Source organism: Odontesthes bonariensis, chromosome 12 (assembly GCF_027942865.1).
Source record: "Odontesthes bonariensis isolate fOdoBon6 chromosome 12, fOdoBon6.hap1, whole genome shotgun sequence".
Lineage (NCBI taxonomy): Eukaryota > Metazoa > Chordata > Actinopteri > Atheriniformes > Atherinopsidae > Odontesthes > Odontesthes bonariensis.
Genome location: NC_134517.1, coordinates 26,481,818 through 26,498,676, shown reverse-complemented (window position 1 = coordinate 26,498,676; position 16,859 = coordinate 26,481,818). Strand labels below are relative to the sequence as shown.

General features: G+C 38.5%; 1 protein-coding gene across 1 annotated transcript in view; it reads right to left on the bottom strand.

Moving 5' to 3' along the window:
* The window catches only part of epha6 (eph receptor A6), a 166,080-nt gene extending 156,024 nt beyond the window's left edge, over window positions 1-10,056 (bottom strand). Inside the window, exon 1 of the mRNA XM_075479896.1 lies at window positions 9,489-10,056. Coding sequence (XP_075336011.1) covers window positions 9,489-9,567 — 79 coding nt within the window. The 5' untranslated portion in view covers window positions 9,568-10,056. The remainder of the gene's footprint in view (window positions 1-9,488) is intronic.
* Between the last annotated feature and the right edge of the window lie 6,803 nt (window positions 10,057-16,859).

The following is a 16,859-nucleotide window of genomic DNA, read 5'->3' as shown; positions in this document are numbered from 1 at the left end:
TATCAGCCAAAGCAAGCATAGGCACGTGTGCTGCATATGACTGAAACCTGTCTTCAAAACCTTCATGTGTGGTGGAAATATTAATTTCATTATGTCAAATGTCTGTCAAGGCCCTTCTATTTTTGTTGAAAGGGCAATTACAGGTTTGTAAGGAACTTTTGAGTAGTGTTAACAAAAACGTACTTTCACTGTGGAAAATATTGCCAGCCTTGACTATATTTTCTCTCGCACTCAAGGACATCAGATTTAATAATTCAAGAGGAAAGGGTTTCACCCTGAGACAAGTGATTTACAGTGAAAAACAGATATAATTTCCAGAGATAATCCCCAGTAAACCAAGTTGGAAAAATGCTTTTGCCTTATCTTATGACAACATTAGGGAATAGACAGTAGACAGAGATGCCATTGCCTTTCTTGCAATTCATAAATATTATATGGGGCCCATCCCGTCACCTTGTCAAATGAGCCAAGTACACAGAATGTGTGACAATATAGGTACAGTATGTCTTTATGATGTGTGGATGCACTGCATCATAAAGGAGGCATGGGAAAATCACATGTTTACGGACCAGAATTAATGCCAGCAGACGAAGAGCAACACTACACCCGAGGCTTGTTTAAAACTTGTCTTTTTTCTTACTTGAAACTGAACATCAGCAGATAATCTTAAATCCAACATCATGAATCACACATAATCAATACTGACAATGATATCTGGCCAAGCAAAGTGCATTTTCTGCTTAGATGATAACTGGATTTTATGTGTCAGTCAGTCATCAATGTCCATTTATGGTTCTCTTAGTGATACTCGGGGAGCTCATTACACCAACAAAAATCTTTATCAGTGACGCATTTCCCGAATAAATCTCCATTAATATCATAACTGTGCGATCACTGGTTGTTACAACACAATGTGCATCAAAGGAGGCAGTTTCAGTGCTGTGATACTGTGATTATTATAATTTGCGAATTACAGTGTCAAGGCAAAAGAAAAGTGATGTGTTTCTATCTGTACTCTGGAAGAAAAAAGGGTAATTTTTCAGCCTCTTCTCTTACGAGGCAGTAATCACTGACAGAGGTTGTTCAAGCATTTACTCCCAGCACTTTTTACAAGCGTGTCTGTTTGTAGATCTGTCATATCTGTCACACACTACTGAATTCTCTTCAGTTTCCCTCTATCTGACAACTTGAGTTGGACACACTCCAGAGACACACTGTAATGCTAGACCTGTTTTAGACCAGGCTAAAAGGTGCATAATGGCATCCAAGGTAAGAAAACCTAAGCAACAGCAAAGATTACAGGGTTGAACAATGCAAAAATAAACTTGGAAAGCAGGTTGTGCCAGTTAAGTTAAACAGGAGTTAAACCTCTGTTTAATGTCAATGGGAAATATTTCTGCCATCCAAAACAGCAGCACAAGACAACCGGTGCATATTTCGTGGTGAAATAGATTGACCAGGTCAGTCACCTGATCTCAGTTGGAATGTGATGCATTACTCCAGATGAAAATGAGACATATGTAAACACAGACAGATCACAATGAGTTGTGTTGTTCTCAATCCTGCTCCACCGACAGACTCAAAAACTATTTTTTTCCTCAGGCCATCAGGCTATACAACAGTTCTAAGTGATGGCACTTCTGTATTTCACTGTACACTTTATATTTCACTTTGGTCTTATTTCACTGGTCACTTTATATTTTTAAACTGTTTTTTTTAAATTGTTTTTAAAATTTTTAGATTGTTTTTAAATTGTTTATAATTGTATAAACATTTGTATTGCTTTATTATGTCTTGCTACTGGATGCTTGAATTTCCTTCAGGATCAATAAAGTATCTATCTATCTATCTATCTATCTATCTATCTATCTATCTATCTATCTATCTGCGTTTGTAAAATGAAAAAAACACTCAATTTACATACAAATGTTTTAAAAAAGAACAAAAGGCAGAGGTAGCAATAAAGACTGTTGATGACAAAGGGCTGAAGAGTTTAGAGAATAATCATCTGCCAAAGAATTTACACAAAACTGTAATTTCATGATTTGGTTTGACTTAATGCAGTAGCTATTAAACTGAATGTTAACCATCCACACTGGTCTGGGCTGTAAGTCGGCCCGATGTGATCGAAGCATTTGACATATGCAAGGAGAAGTAAAGCAATGAGCTGGCGAATGGAGTAAGAACCCCCTGGTGTGTCAGAGAATGTTTTCTAAAACGTATTGACTACAGGAATCTAAAACCTGTATTGTAATTGAGATTTTCAGGGTGATATAAATGTGTTTTCCAAAAGCACTCAAGTTAACATAACAAAAATGTTTTAATCTGTCAAAATCCATATAAATCCATTAATCTTTATACGCTCCAACCATGAGCGAAGTAAACGTGATGGTGATTTTATAGCAAAAATTTAACCAGAAACTGAACCTTTTTCTGAACAGCAACTGAGAACATTAATGGTTCATACCGCGTTTTAGCAGTGTGAGATTAGGTGGGGAAAATGGACATTGATCTATATGAAATTGCAGAAGATTATTGTATTGATTGACTGTCCTGTCCAGCACAGCGAGGAAAGACTTCACGCTGATCCTTCCAGCCTCCAACCTCATCCACTCTACACTACAAGTTTAATATTTCCTCTGTTGGCTGGTTTTGGATTGGTTCCAGCATCTCTGTATGTCTTCTTTGGCCCACTGGTGCCAGGTCTGTGCCATGTCTGTATTAGTGCCAGGCTGGAGGAATGGCTGGCACTGCAAATGGTGTTAATGGACAATATTAGGCTACTATGAGGTAGGGTAAGCTGTGTAGTTCTTTGTGAATGGCCTAATTACTGATAGCTGTGCTCACTACACCATACATAAAGACTTACTGATGTACATGATGCTCAGATGGGTCTACATCCACTGTTTTACCACCTGAACCACGACACAACACTTTTGAGCTTGTCTTGATTTAAAGTTTTAAAGAGGTGTTCACTTGAATGATCGTTTTGACACAGACATAGGATGCTTAGATATGAAACACATCATATGTGTTAACACTGTCACAGCAGTCACAGTTGTGACATTAACATAGCAGGGGATTAGAAATATCCCTCAACAAAATGAGCCTCCTCAAATGATTTTTCATACTATCTTTTCAGTAAAGCTATTTTCACTTCTTATCAATCCAATACATATGGGCAGACAGAGGTTAGGCAGGCTGTTATGACCTACAAGGAGGGAGAGAAAGTCTGAATTTGGAAGTGGAGGAGCTGGAGGCTTCACAAAGCAGCAGCAACACTTCTTCAGGAGGCTCGTCCTCCCCATTGGACAACCGTTTTTATATATGAGATGTCTGGTGTGTTACTTTTTACTTTTTTCATTCAGTTGCCATGAAATAAAGGACGAAAAAACTTGGTAAGAGTTTAGATAAAAGTTCGTCTTTGGGTAAAATAACAGAAAAAAATAACATAAAACATGTGAAACACATGCACTTACACGCACAACCACTGGAGGTGGAACTGTTTTAACCAGTACAGTGACCCAGCTCTACAATGCAAATGTGCTTCTATTCTCTATCTATTTGTTAAAAAACAATTAGGTATAACAACTTTATATAATTAAAAAGTTGAGCAGACAAGCATTTATTGTTGTCAGTGTGCACCTGTTCTTGACAGTGTGTATATTTGGGTAAGTCTGCTGTGTGCACCCTAAAACTGCCTGCATGTAAATATCCGTCCATCCATCCTCTCTTTCTAACTGTCTCCATCTCTCCATAGAGATATCTCTCAGCGAGGCACCCACAGACCCTGCCTGGAGCTGAAGGTCCTCAGGGACTTCCACTGGTTAGATATAAATAGAACATGAGCTGGCCAACTCATAAATATATGGAGCTCCGGTAGAATGATGACATTTCTTGTCTGGCCCACAGCCCTCGCAGGCCGTACAAACACCCCAAAATAGCTTTACAATCCTAACAACAGACCTGAATGTGGTCTCTTCAAGAATTACTTCATGTAAATTTGAAGTGGGCCACCAAGAGTATTCAGAAAACAGTGATGCTGGTTGTTGACAGGTGTGTACACTACTGCCTCTTTAAAGTAAAAGGAGGCCTCTTCAAGGGCACTTTGGTTTTATATCAGGTATGTATGTAGGCTGAGATGTGTGTGTATTGTAGTTTAAAGGGCAATACAAGACTAATTTCCGAACAATAGCCAAACCTTTTTTCATTCGCAAGCTTCCTACATACTCATTCTGGTAAAAAGAAAACAGCTATTCTTGTTAAAAAAACAAAACAAACAACAGCATTTGATGAACAGACACTCATGAAAATTGATTTTGGCGAGTGTTTCGGTGAGGATTGCACGTTGTCATTTAGCAGTGTAAACACTGGGCTCTCAACAGATGAGGAGATGATATGCTGGAAAATGGAAAACTATCCATAACAGAGGCAACCTGACAGGCATGACAGGATTTTCAACACACTCTCCACACTCTACGATCCAAGATCAAGTATTCAATGACATGATAACTGTCAACAAAGCACATATTTGAATGTGGTTGATTAGATCTGATTATCTCTATATGTGCATTCAAACAGACCATTTGTGAAGGAAATTCATGGCTATTAGTCAAATTATAAGGCTGTTGTTGTCTTGTCCACATGTCAACCAGGAATGTTGTAAGGCGATTACCACCCCACAATTCTTTGTGGCAGCAGCAATCAAAGCAACACATGAAGTGGCTGTACATGTTGTCTCTTTTGAATTAATTAATCTGTTAGTTTCCTGGCCAAATACTGACAGTGATCAAGGGCTGTAGCGATACACTAATCTCACGATACGATACACGATATTCAGCCAACGATACGATTCGATACAGTTCGATACGATTCGATACAGTTCGATACGATTCGATTCCAAGCGATACGATTCCAAGCGATACGATACGGTGCGATTCGATACGATTCAAAACTATACGGTACGGTACGATTCGATAGGATTCGAAACGATACGATACGGTTCGATAGGATTCGATACGATTCGATACGATTCGATACGATTCGATACGATTCGATACGATTCGATACGATTCGATACGATTCGATACGATTCGATACACGATATTCAGCCAACGATTCGATATGATACAATACGGTACGATACGGTACGATACGGTACGATACGGTACGGTACGGTACGGTACGGTACGATTCAATACGATTTAATACACTTACATCATTTCCTGGGGGGAAAAAAAGGGACAGTGTGATTTGACATGAATCGTTGCTAATTGGACTGGTGGTCCAACCTTTGAACCGGAAGGACAACACAGCCAAAAAACAGAAACAAACGAACATGTCACAAACGTGAGAGATATGCACTTTGTACAACATTTTTATGAACTCATTTATCACTGTTTTGTATAATATGACCCCCTGGCATTGTATTGTATTACCTTAATGTTCTGTGTTTTCACTAATTGTAACGTCTGACTTTTCAATAAAGTTTGCTTAAAAAGAAAAAAAATGAATTAAAAAATCGCGGCTGAAAAATCGATACTTTATCGGGAAACGAAACATCGATATATATCGCAGTATCGATAAAATTGCTCAGTCTTACTGTGATCCGTGCTGACAAATATACATCAACGAACATGAGGGTGAGCGACCATTCTCCCTGTGACAGGTGATCACATCATGTTTATTTTAGTGTAAATGTGTTTAAAACCTCCAACTGCAGTGTTCTTGTCCACTTGAATTGTCCTTTACATTTTTTGTGTCCTCATGACATTTTCAATCCATGTCAAGGAAAAGTGCTTTAAATAAAAATCACTTCATTCCAGTTTGACTAACATAATGTGACTGCGGTGATTTCCATCAGTAAACAAAAACAAAAACAGCACTGCACAGGGTGTTGCAAACCACCATAGAGTTTGAATGCAGCATATTCTTTGAGATAAAAGCTTTAATCATCATATATGTAATATTTAGGAAGAAAAAGCATCATTTTCAATTTGTAAGTGGCAGCACAGCTACGATTCACAAAGGCACCTAAATGGAACACTTGCAGATTATTTCAAACACCCCCTTCATACCGGATTCACTTTGTGGACAAGGGTAAATGAGAGGAAATTTTCCAATGAAGGTGTTTATATGAGTTTCATAAGGGGTAATCCATTCATATTTACATTATGTAGATGTTACAGCTGATTTAGATGATCCAACTTATGACTCATGCTGATATTATGTCCCCTTACACCACTAAAATGTTCCCATCCAATTTCACTAATCAAAAGCCTTGATTACAGCCATATTCCTCAAAACACAGGGCATTACTCGAGTTTCTTCCTCAACCCCAAAAGTGTGGTTTTCTTTTTAACTGCATCCATTCTATTACTCACTGTCTTTGCTGGAGCCAAGGGCAAGCGTTGTAAAGCAGCAGTGTGTGCTGTAAGATGCAGTGAAAACTCCAGCAGGATGTAATGGTGCAATTAAGGTGTATCTATGTCTACATAATAAAACTTGGATTAGGATTGCTTAGGGAAATTCAATTACTGCTTACTCCAAATATGACAGTATTTGGGTTCAAGTCATCGGAAAATACTGTTTACATAGCAGCCACCTATTCAGGGTCACAAATATCAGAAATATCACAGGTATCACAAATACTCCTCACGGGTAGAACTATTAAACTAAAACAGGGATAATTTTTACCTTCAGGAGAAAATTTTGAAAACATTCTCTAATTTTAAACACACACAATTCAACCAGCCAGTAGAAGCAAGGCACACCAACTTTAAATAACATCCACTTAAAAAAATTAAAAATAAAAATAAATAAAAAAATATATATATTTAAAAAAAAAAAAAAAAAAAAACATCCACTGATATTTTTAGCTCAACCTTTTAGGATGTGGAACGTAGTTAGAGCAACACAGAAAGACAACAACTGTGAAAGTTCATACTTACGCCTACAGCCAATATGGAGTCAGCAATTAACCTAAAATGCCCGTTTTTGGAATGTTGGATGAAGCTGGAGAATCTGGAAATAACCCAGGCACAGGTAGAACATGCAAGCCCCCATTCAACCAGGAGGGTCTAACTGCTGGTCTCACAGTGATACCACTGCACCACCATGCCAGCCCGAGGTGATATAAACAGAAATGCAAGCTTCAAAGGTTAACTTTTGCAAGACGATATGCAGCCCCTGTCAATGAATTTGTAGATGCCACACTTTTCTCGTACTTTTCCAAGATGCTCAGAACAACGCAGTTTACAGTATGACCCGGAATAATAATAGTACTGCAGAGTGCTGCTTAGAGTTTTCTGTAAATTTACATGGAATCTGTGGGAACAACACACACACAAAGTCAAAGGTGCACAGTTAACATTTTGTGGTTGCTCTTGATTTGCTGGTTGATTGATTTTCCTCGGCACCACATTACCGGTGAATATCTCCTTCATTGGATGACAGCGATCTGTTTTTTTGCAGGAACAAAAGCTTTGATCAGCCATCCACACAAATCAATGCAGAGAGTTGGAAAATTATTTGCAGGTTGTTTTCACAGCTAGATCAATATGTATCTGGAGTATAGCAAGCATAAACATAAACGATAAGCAGCAAAACCTGCAGGTTTCTGAGATATTTTTGCTGACTGGCTTCAGACTAACTGAAATGCAATAATGCACTCGTCCAGTGAAAAACTAATTCACGTGCCACTCATATTTGACTCATCCATTCTTTAAAGTTTTATTCCTGTCCTGATTTTGAGGGTTGTGGCGTACAGAGGCACACGGGGGGAAAAAGCAAAATGTGACTGTTTTCATTGTTCTCCTAACAGCCAACATTGGGACCATTTTGTCTGTGAAATCCCCAATCTCTGGAGCTCTGTTTGTCTTTGTTGATAAGCACTGATCAGAAGCACTGATCTGCCCTGCCGTGTAATGGGCTTTGGTTCTGTCCCCAGCCAACAGAGTGAACACAGTCTCTAATGTAACTGAGCAGGAAACCACGCATTTAGTTTTCTTCTTCATGGTTTTGTGGTGACTGGATTTTAGAACCAGGCACAAGGGTTTATTTGGCGTTACATAAATATTTCTCTGATTATTACATTTCGATCTTGTGTATGTGATGGAAGGAGATCCTGGTCTTTGTGATCTGAGTTTAAGTGTTTCCAGTCTGAGCTTTAACACTCTGTGGTGGACAGGGACTGCAATTGTGGCAGTTGAGGTCCCAGACCAGTCAATATGAAAGACGAAAGTACAGTTGAAAGCAGACATCAACTCAATCATTCAATCTGTGCCGGAGAAAAACACTCTGTGAGGCTGTTATGTCGCAGCTGTCTGGGAAAACAGGAGTAGCATCACTCTTATTGAACAGAAAGAACAATAAAATATAACCTGGGGGGCAAATCCCACTGTGCTCCTTGCACAATCCATAGCACTATTTTAAACCTGACTGATGCTGCAGCTGTGTGTGTATGAGTGGGTGCACAAGGAGCCACGGAGAACACACGCATACACAAGTGAGAGACCACACACATGCACACTCACCGGATCGTATAAAAAGATGGGCGCACAGCAAGTTGAAGCAAAAGCGAAAGAAGGAAAGGAGCATATGCGGCTTGTTCAGTAGTGTACAAATCGCTTCCAGTTTGACACTCTACCTCTCATACGGTCACCAAATTCACATGCAGCTTCACATACACTCACTCTCAGTGTATAAATTAATCAGCAGCTCATAACCTTTTCTCTGTATGTGTCTAAAATCTACTGCAACATCTATAAGAAAAAAACAGACAATCAAGTCTGCTCTGACACACTGACAGATGCATAGTCTCGCTCTGTCACCTACCTAATGGTTCAGTCTTTCGGCTGTCCATGCTGTGTCTGTATCCGTTTGAATAATGTGCAATTTTTACTTGAGAAAGCCCCAGGGATGTCATTTCAGAAACTGAAATCCTGAAGTTTATTTTTCTATAAAACTGTCTCTTAAAATAAAAACTGAGCTAAGACGTTCAGTTGAACCCCACATAGACAAATCACGGCTATGCCTTATTCTGCATTTTGTCATTAGGTGCAAATTGAAGATTATCAAAATTAAGAAGTGTCATGAGAATGCAGTTCGTATAAGAATATGTAGCCTGCATTTTGTCAAAGTTTTCACTGCTTCTGTATTTTTTAAATCCTTTAACACAATCTATTGACTTATATAGTGGTGCTAAAAACAATAAAAATGTTGATTCATATCTTTGTTTATCTAACTTCTTTTTTTTTCAGAGGACTGTGTGAGGTTAGTGTTGCGGGACACTTAGTGATGGCTTGCTGTAACGGATATTAAGCTGAACTCTTTCCAGTCAGGTTAATTTCCTTCTGAGTAGTGATGTACTAAATATCCCAAACGGTGTCAACGCTGAAAACATTTTAAATTGAGGTTTTCTTTCAATTTAGATCAAACAGTTACAGTCAGACTTGAGTGGATCGTAATGCTCTTTGCGCGGATCTTACCTTGATTGCAGTGGCTGAGGCGAGTGAGGGAAATTCCAAGAAAGAGTGAAGCGAGGAATAATCTGTTTCCAAAACTCATGTCTGCTGCAACATTAACCAGAGGCTTAATGCTCTGTCAGGAAGCGTGCTCAGAGACAAACGCGTGTGGGTCCTCCAGAAGCACAGACCTTACTGGTCCTGGTCTTTACAGTTGATCCCGTGTGGAGCGAGTGGCCGGGCGACGGCTCAACACACAGCGGCTCATGCTTCACCTGGTACCAGCGGCAGCTCCGGCGCAGAATGGGGAGCTTTTGGATAAAGTCGCGAAAATTTTTAAAGTGGAATCAAATTTCCGGACGAGGCGAGAGACACTTGGCTCCTTCACAACTTTGCAGATTTTACACGGACTTCAGCCGTCCTTATAGCATTGTTTTAAATATGCAACAAAACGCAGTCAAGTGAGTGTCCGTGGCGCCCAGAGTCGTGACAGACTTTAGAAAGCGTGCGTTTGGCACGGCAATGTGCCGCGGACTGCCACCTCGGTCCGCCGCAGCAGCGCGATGGAGACGGAGAATGGAGAAATGATCGGGCTGCAGCGGAACAGCAGCTGAAGCTGGGGCTACACTGGGGGACTGCGCGAATCTGTGCACTAGAGGGGGTTAGCTGACAAGGCAATGACGCTTGGGTGCGCGCGCGTGTGTGTGTGTGCCTGTATGTTTTGTCTGCTGGTTCAAATGCAGGGCTTCCCAAAATTCCCTGCAAGAGGAGCCTGAAATTTTTTTTGCGTGTGTCCCTAAGTCTAACCACCTGACTGATATCTCCTCGACCTAAGAACAGGGAGATCATTCTCCAAGTATATTAAGATTTTTTTTTTATGACAGTTTGTCTGTAAGGCACGTTTAAAAACACATACATTTATTGTTCTCAACAAAGACGAAATATGAGAAAAACAAGTATGATACATTGATACAAACGTGGACGCACATTAATTTTCCATAGATATACTACAGAGAGAGAGAGAGAGATCAAACGGGGAACAAGGAAGTTTTGAGTTTGCTTTTGTATGTACACACAGTTGTAACTGACCTCAGGTCAAATTACAGATTTTTATTACAGATTGCAGATCAAAATGTATTGGCATAGTGCATATTTTGTAATTCACATTTAGAAGTTGTTAATTAAAAAAAAAAAAAAGTCCTATTCAACAAGTACACATTCATCCAGTTTATGAAATCAGATCCAATGAAGTTAAAGTTTGAAAAACAAGTGACATGGTTAAACTCATATTCCCAGTGCACTTAATTCCAGTCTGTATCACATTTGATATTGGATGACTTCTATAAAGACATTTTAGATCTTTGTAGGGTGTATTCTCTGCTTTCTGTCAAGCATATGTGGAATAGTCCTCCTGCATTGACTTTATCTGGACATTATTTCGGTGCAATCTGTTGATTTCCCTAGCTAGGCTACAATTTTTGAATTGTCTGTGTATATGTGAATTGGACTAATTTGAAATGTAAAGAATTGCGTTTGATTGGATTACATTACATCTAATTAGCTTGAATTGGATTATATCTTTGAAGTGCCTTGAAATGACATTTGTTGTAATTTGGTGCTATGTAAATAAAACATTGAATCAAACTTTACCTCAGAAGACATAAAGTTTCATCTCCATGAATTTGTAAAGCAGTGGTGAGATGGCCTGCTTGCCAAGCCACCAATGTCAGCCAAGATTAGGGAAGGTCTTCCTCTCATCTTCATGGACACCTCATCGAGTGAGTAAGCAAACCCTCCCCAACTTGACCCGGTTAAACAAAGCAATGCTGGCTGCTGTGATGAGAACCCAGTCAATCAGGATGGAGGAACAGCTTCCTGTCAGCACAGAGGAGGTAAATACATCAACATCACAATCCGTCACCACCACTTAGCTTCCAGCCAATCACCAAACAATGCTGAGAAGCTGCCAACTGACTTTGTGTGGCACAACGTGCAAACGCATTGGAGGACAGAGGGTTGTAGAGAAGAATGTATTGACCACAGCGACCTGTTCATGTAGCTCCATAGAGATGGATTAAGCTATTAAACTCAGGGTATAGATGTAAAGTAGCTATAAAAAGAAGGTTAAATGTTGTGGGAAGGCTCTCAAGAGAACAGAGTTATACAAAATTAAAGCCGGTGGTCACACAATGTGAACTGTAGATCTGTCATTAACGGAGAAACGGATTAAAAATGTATTTGGTCACTACAAGGTACCCTAATGGAAAGCTCTAAAATGTCAACAGCAGCAAATGCTTGGTTTTTTTTTCTTGAAATGCTTTACAGATGCTGCATTCCTTCCAATATTACATGCAAAAGCAGGAATGTCTTCATTTTTAAGTATTACATTGCTAGTAATATGATTACATGTTGATTATAGACTACAACTGTTCCCGTTATTGCTATAACTCTGCTAAAAATGGGATCCAGCATCCAGCTAACGAGTTTAATCATTTATCATCTGAGTACTGCTAGCAATGACGTAGAATGATGATATAAGAGGTTGAGAACAGGTCCCACATCCTGCCACCCCCTCTGCAATGATTTGGTTTCCTTTGCTGTAATAGTGGTCAATGAGGTGTGACTGTAGTGTATTGGGGGTCTAACTGTGAGCTATGATTCCCTCTGTTTGGGGAGAATAAGCTCCGTCCATCTGTACTCATCACAGGCAAAGAGCTGGAACAAGACCACATCAGCAAAACTGACAGAGACAATGAGACTTTATAACACTAATAGGTTCTCTAATGTTCTGTTAACAAAGAAGTGCCTGACCACACAGAGTGACCTACTGAGTTTTTGAAAATAGAAAAAAAATGTATTGTCAAAATTCTTTGCACAATATTAACAGCCTTGACGCACCCTGTCTTTCTGAGTTCATCAATAAAATGTTGGTGGACTTGGGGCTTCTCAAAACTAAAAATATCTACTAAAAAATATACATTTACCAGAATTGTCAATATAATAACAATCTGACATAGTCCTATTTCTGCTCCGTGGGTCACCTCACCTCCCGGTACTCCACTCACCCCTCCTTTACAGATAGTTTATATAATTTATAGACATTCACTCACAAATTTTTGAATAAAGTCTGATTGCATGTCTTTCCTAATGTACGAGGTGTGTGCTACATTAATACATTTATGAAACTCTAAAATATTTCCCCTGCAAGAGTAAACCAGTTCTCCTCTTCTTTATTATTGACCCTAAGAGGACATTCAATTTTCAATTTGAGACTCCATTCCTTTGCTCAAAGCAAGGATGACATTGAATATTTTCATATGACATAACATGACATGATGAGAGAGAGAAACAATTGCTCACCAAACTATGATTACAGTGTGCTTCAAAATTGCCGGCAGCAATTGACACTTGGTCTTGTCTTCCAATTTGTTATACAAAATCAAGCACAGCTTTTGATGTGCATGATGCAGTAGCATGGAGTTGTCAGACTATGTTCATATATGGCCCCCAATCATAATTTATTACAATTTATTATTTATTATTTATAATTGATTATTATGTCTTCATCTTTTAAAACCATAAATAGTCATTCCCTATAGTATCAATGAATGCTATGAGACTTTATTGCTATTTATGGTTAGTTTTTGACCATGTATAAAAATAAAGGCAGAAAGCTGTGTGCCTGGACACAAATTTAATATTTCATGATCTGACACAAGACTGCGTTTTACAATAGCAGCATTAACGAGTACAACTTGCAAGTAACTTTTCTGCTATTGTTTTCAAATGTTTATAATAATGAGTAAATGACATACAGTCTAATCAACACAAATGTGTCTGTAAGTGACTTCACCTTTGCCTTACTTGTTTGAGTATTTCCACATTGCAAAGACCAAAAGTAAGACACCAAAATCCCAAAAGACATTTTTTTTTCTCCTGAATGACTTGTAGTGTCTATTTTACAACACTACAAGTCACTACACACAGACATGCACTCACTTATACACACTTGTGCTACACGAATCACGTTGCCCACCTCCCTGGCTACCTAATGGGCCATAGGCTCTAATCTGGATGGCCAATGTGCTCAGGAGAGTGAGCAGAGCAAATAGAGAGCAGCTCATCAGCCCACAGCCAGTGTGTCACTAACCCCAGCTGTTAGAGATAGCCAAACAATTCAGAGATGAGAGAAGAGAATGGAATGACTTTGCAAGATGGGGTAATTTCTAGAGATTGACTGCAGTTTCTCATAACCCCCCTTTTTGTCCAACCCCCTCAAAATTGCCTCAAAAGAAAACACATGGAGGCTTTGCTTCCTTTCTTTGTCTCTTGTCTTTTTTTTTAACTGTTGGTGAATTCATTCATTCAATCATTTATTTTCCATACCTACTTAATCCTATTCAGAGTCGCAGGGGAGCTGGAGTTTATCCCAGCTACCATAGGGTGTGAGGCAGGGTACACCCTGAACAGCATCACAGGGCCAACGTAGAGACAAACAACCAGGCAGGCTCACTCTCCCTCTTAGGGTCAATTCAGTAACCAATTAGCCTAAAATGCATGTTATTGAACTTTGGGAGGAAGCTGAAGTACCCAGAGAGAACTAATGCATGCTGGGAAGAACACACAGAAAGGCCCCATCAGAGATTCACTCAGGGAATGTTCTTACTGAGGCGATAGTGATAATGACCACTGTGACTGACTTACTAGTGACTTCTACAAGTGACTACTAACTTACCATTACTTCCAACAAGAATTTATTTCCTCTATATTTACCAGAGCAGAATTGCCATATTTGTATGTATTCTACATAACCAGTTGGAAAAAACAAACAAACCAAAATCTTTTGGATAGATATGTTTATTAAGTGGAATTCATGTTTTATAGTTTGTCAATTCATTTAACAGCTGCAATAGAAGTCACAAGTAAAACTGTCTTCATTTTAATGTAAGAAATTAGAACAATTCTCATGTGTTTTTCTTCTCTCCTGATGAATAGAATGAAACAGCTCAACACATCCTTGAATACAGAACAGCATGCAGAATCTTTTGCTGTGCATTTTTCTCTAATTAAAGTAGTTTTAAAAGGTGTCTGGGAACAAATATATCCCCATTCTCCATTGCATTAAAACGTGTCATTCTTTGAGTAGATATACATTTTTTTTTTCTCTCAACGGAGTATCAACAGCAGGCAACTTGTCTTATGGAGAATACTTAGTCCCTAACAAGCACTGCACTGCAGTCACCAGTCAAGTTCACATAACAAATTCAAAATTAATTCTAAATGGATCATTCCCACTTCCAGTTTTGATAATAATCTCAATAAACATTATTACATGAAGCCCCTGTTTCACCTTGTATTTTGGTTGGAATGTTTCCATTATTTTTCAGACAGGTTCTTTAATTGCAATCAGCAGTGATGCAAGGTGGCATTTAGTGACATGCCAGCTCCTGAAAACTGGCCCCCTCCACCTCATCCTGTAGCCCAAAATTTTCATTCGTAATTGACAAATGGATGGATTAATGGTGTATAAAATAGCCCATCCATCATACGATCTAAATGGGGTGAGGGGGCATAACTCTGGCAGACATGCCTTTTTAGAGACTGCTTCTTTTGACCTCTACAGGGTTGAGCGTAGTATTGGTTACCTGAGAGAACTTTTCAGAAAGGACATATTTCTTCTCTGTTGTTGGTAATGATAGTTTAATTAGATTAGTGCTGAAAGCTTTCTTACTTGTTTGTACTTAGGGCACTGTGCCTTCAAATAGGTATTATTGGCATACATTTTTATCAGAGCAATGATTAAAGAGAACTGATCAAATCTATGCAGGAATTAAAACCAACAAATATATATGGTGTCAATATACATTATTGTATTTCCTTTTCAAATCATTTCATTATATCCCTTTCTTTAGGCTATCTCTTAAGTATAAATTATCACTTCCATATATACAAGCAAGAGGAAAAAGGTACAAGCCTGTATTTTCTTTTTTTCAAAGATGAAAAGCTGTTAAAATTTTAAATGCAAACCAAATGCAATGATTTATAAAATATTTTTTAAACCTAAATTTGCCTGTAGATATCACAATCTGCAAATTTCAGCATTAGCTTTTGCAGTCACTTGGACTTCTTTATTGGTGATATTCAAAATTCTGAAAAAAACTGTGGTTTTGCTATTCATTTCCTATGTCAGAAAACGCCTCAACAGTAGCAATTGTACACCAAACCTTTCAAATTTACTACTAGATTAATTCTAAATGTCTTTACATGTTAGTGCCATATAAACAAAACGTTTTGTTTTATGAAAAAAAGAAAACATTGCAATAATTACATTTTTCACAATATGATCTGCTTTTTCCAACATACATAAGCACTATAGAATAAAAGTAGACAAACTATTACCATTAACCTTTATGTGTTAGATAGAAATACTCAAATAATCAGGTATCAATACTTGCACTGCAGCACTAAGTTATTGAATGGACTCTGGGAGGACTTCAAGTATCTTTAAGATATCTATCGTTTCAGTACCCCCCCCCCCCTTTCCATTCCTTTTTTCACTTTTTCATGTCCCTGCTCTTTTCTTTCTTTCTTTTTCCTTTTGAGAAAAAAAATCCAATAACCTGAGGGATTAGAGGGATCCATCCAACTCAATCAAATCAATGGTGTGAGTGAGATCAACAATGACAAGCCAAAACCTGCAGTCAGTCGTGAACAGGTGCAAGCTTGTGAATGTGCAAGCGTGTTCCAAACACCGGTTCCGATATTCACGTGTGTCTTTGTATACGTGTGTAGTCCAAGGCCTCACCAAGTGCAGGAGCCAGATAAAGTTACAACAATGCCCCACCGTGGCTGCCTGGCTCTTCCCTCATCTTGGAAGAACAACCTAGAGTATACCATCTATGACAAAAATCTGATGCAGGTGTAGTGGGATTACTGTCACTTAATATGGAAAGTAAATTGAAAGTAAAACATCTTAGTGTCGACTGGAGAGAAACATTTGTTGCTTTTGCAACCAAGATTTTATATCTTATTGGCACATGCAGTGATGATTAACTTGGCAGGTTACTGGATGTTTTTATTTACCTAAATAACTTAATTAACTTGTTTTGAAGCCAAATTCATTGACAGGGATGAGGTATGTAATACTGAAACATCAAAATATTGTAGATTAATTGAAGTGTCTTCCGGAAAACAAAGTGCTTGTAAGGGGATTCAATTTGAAGCGGGATGAACATCACACCATGAAGTCTTTTAACCACTTAGATATCCCTGGAAACTATATACTACATGTAATAAATTATTTCTAAGCCTGGAGGGATTCTCAGGAGAGTTTGTTTCTCTTGATCTCGTTGAATATTTTGGAAGTCATGAATTTAACAGAAAGTAAGAAACCTA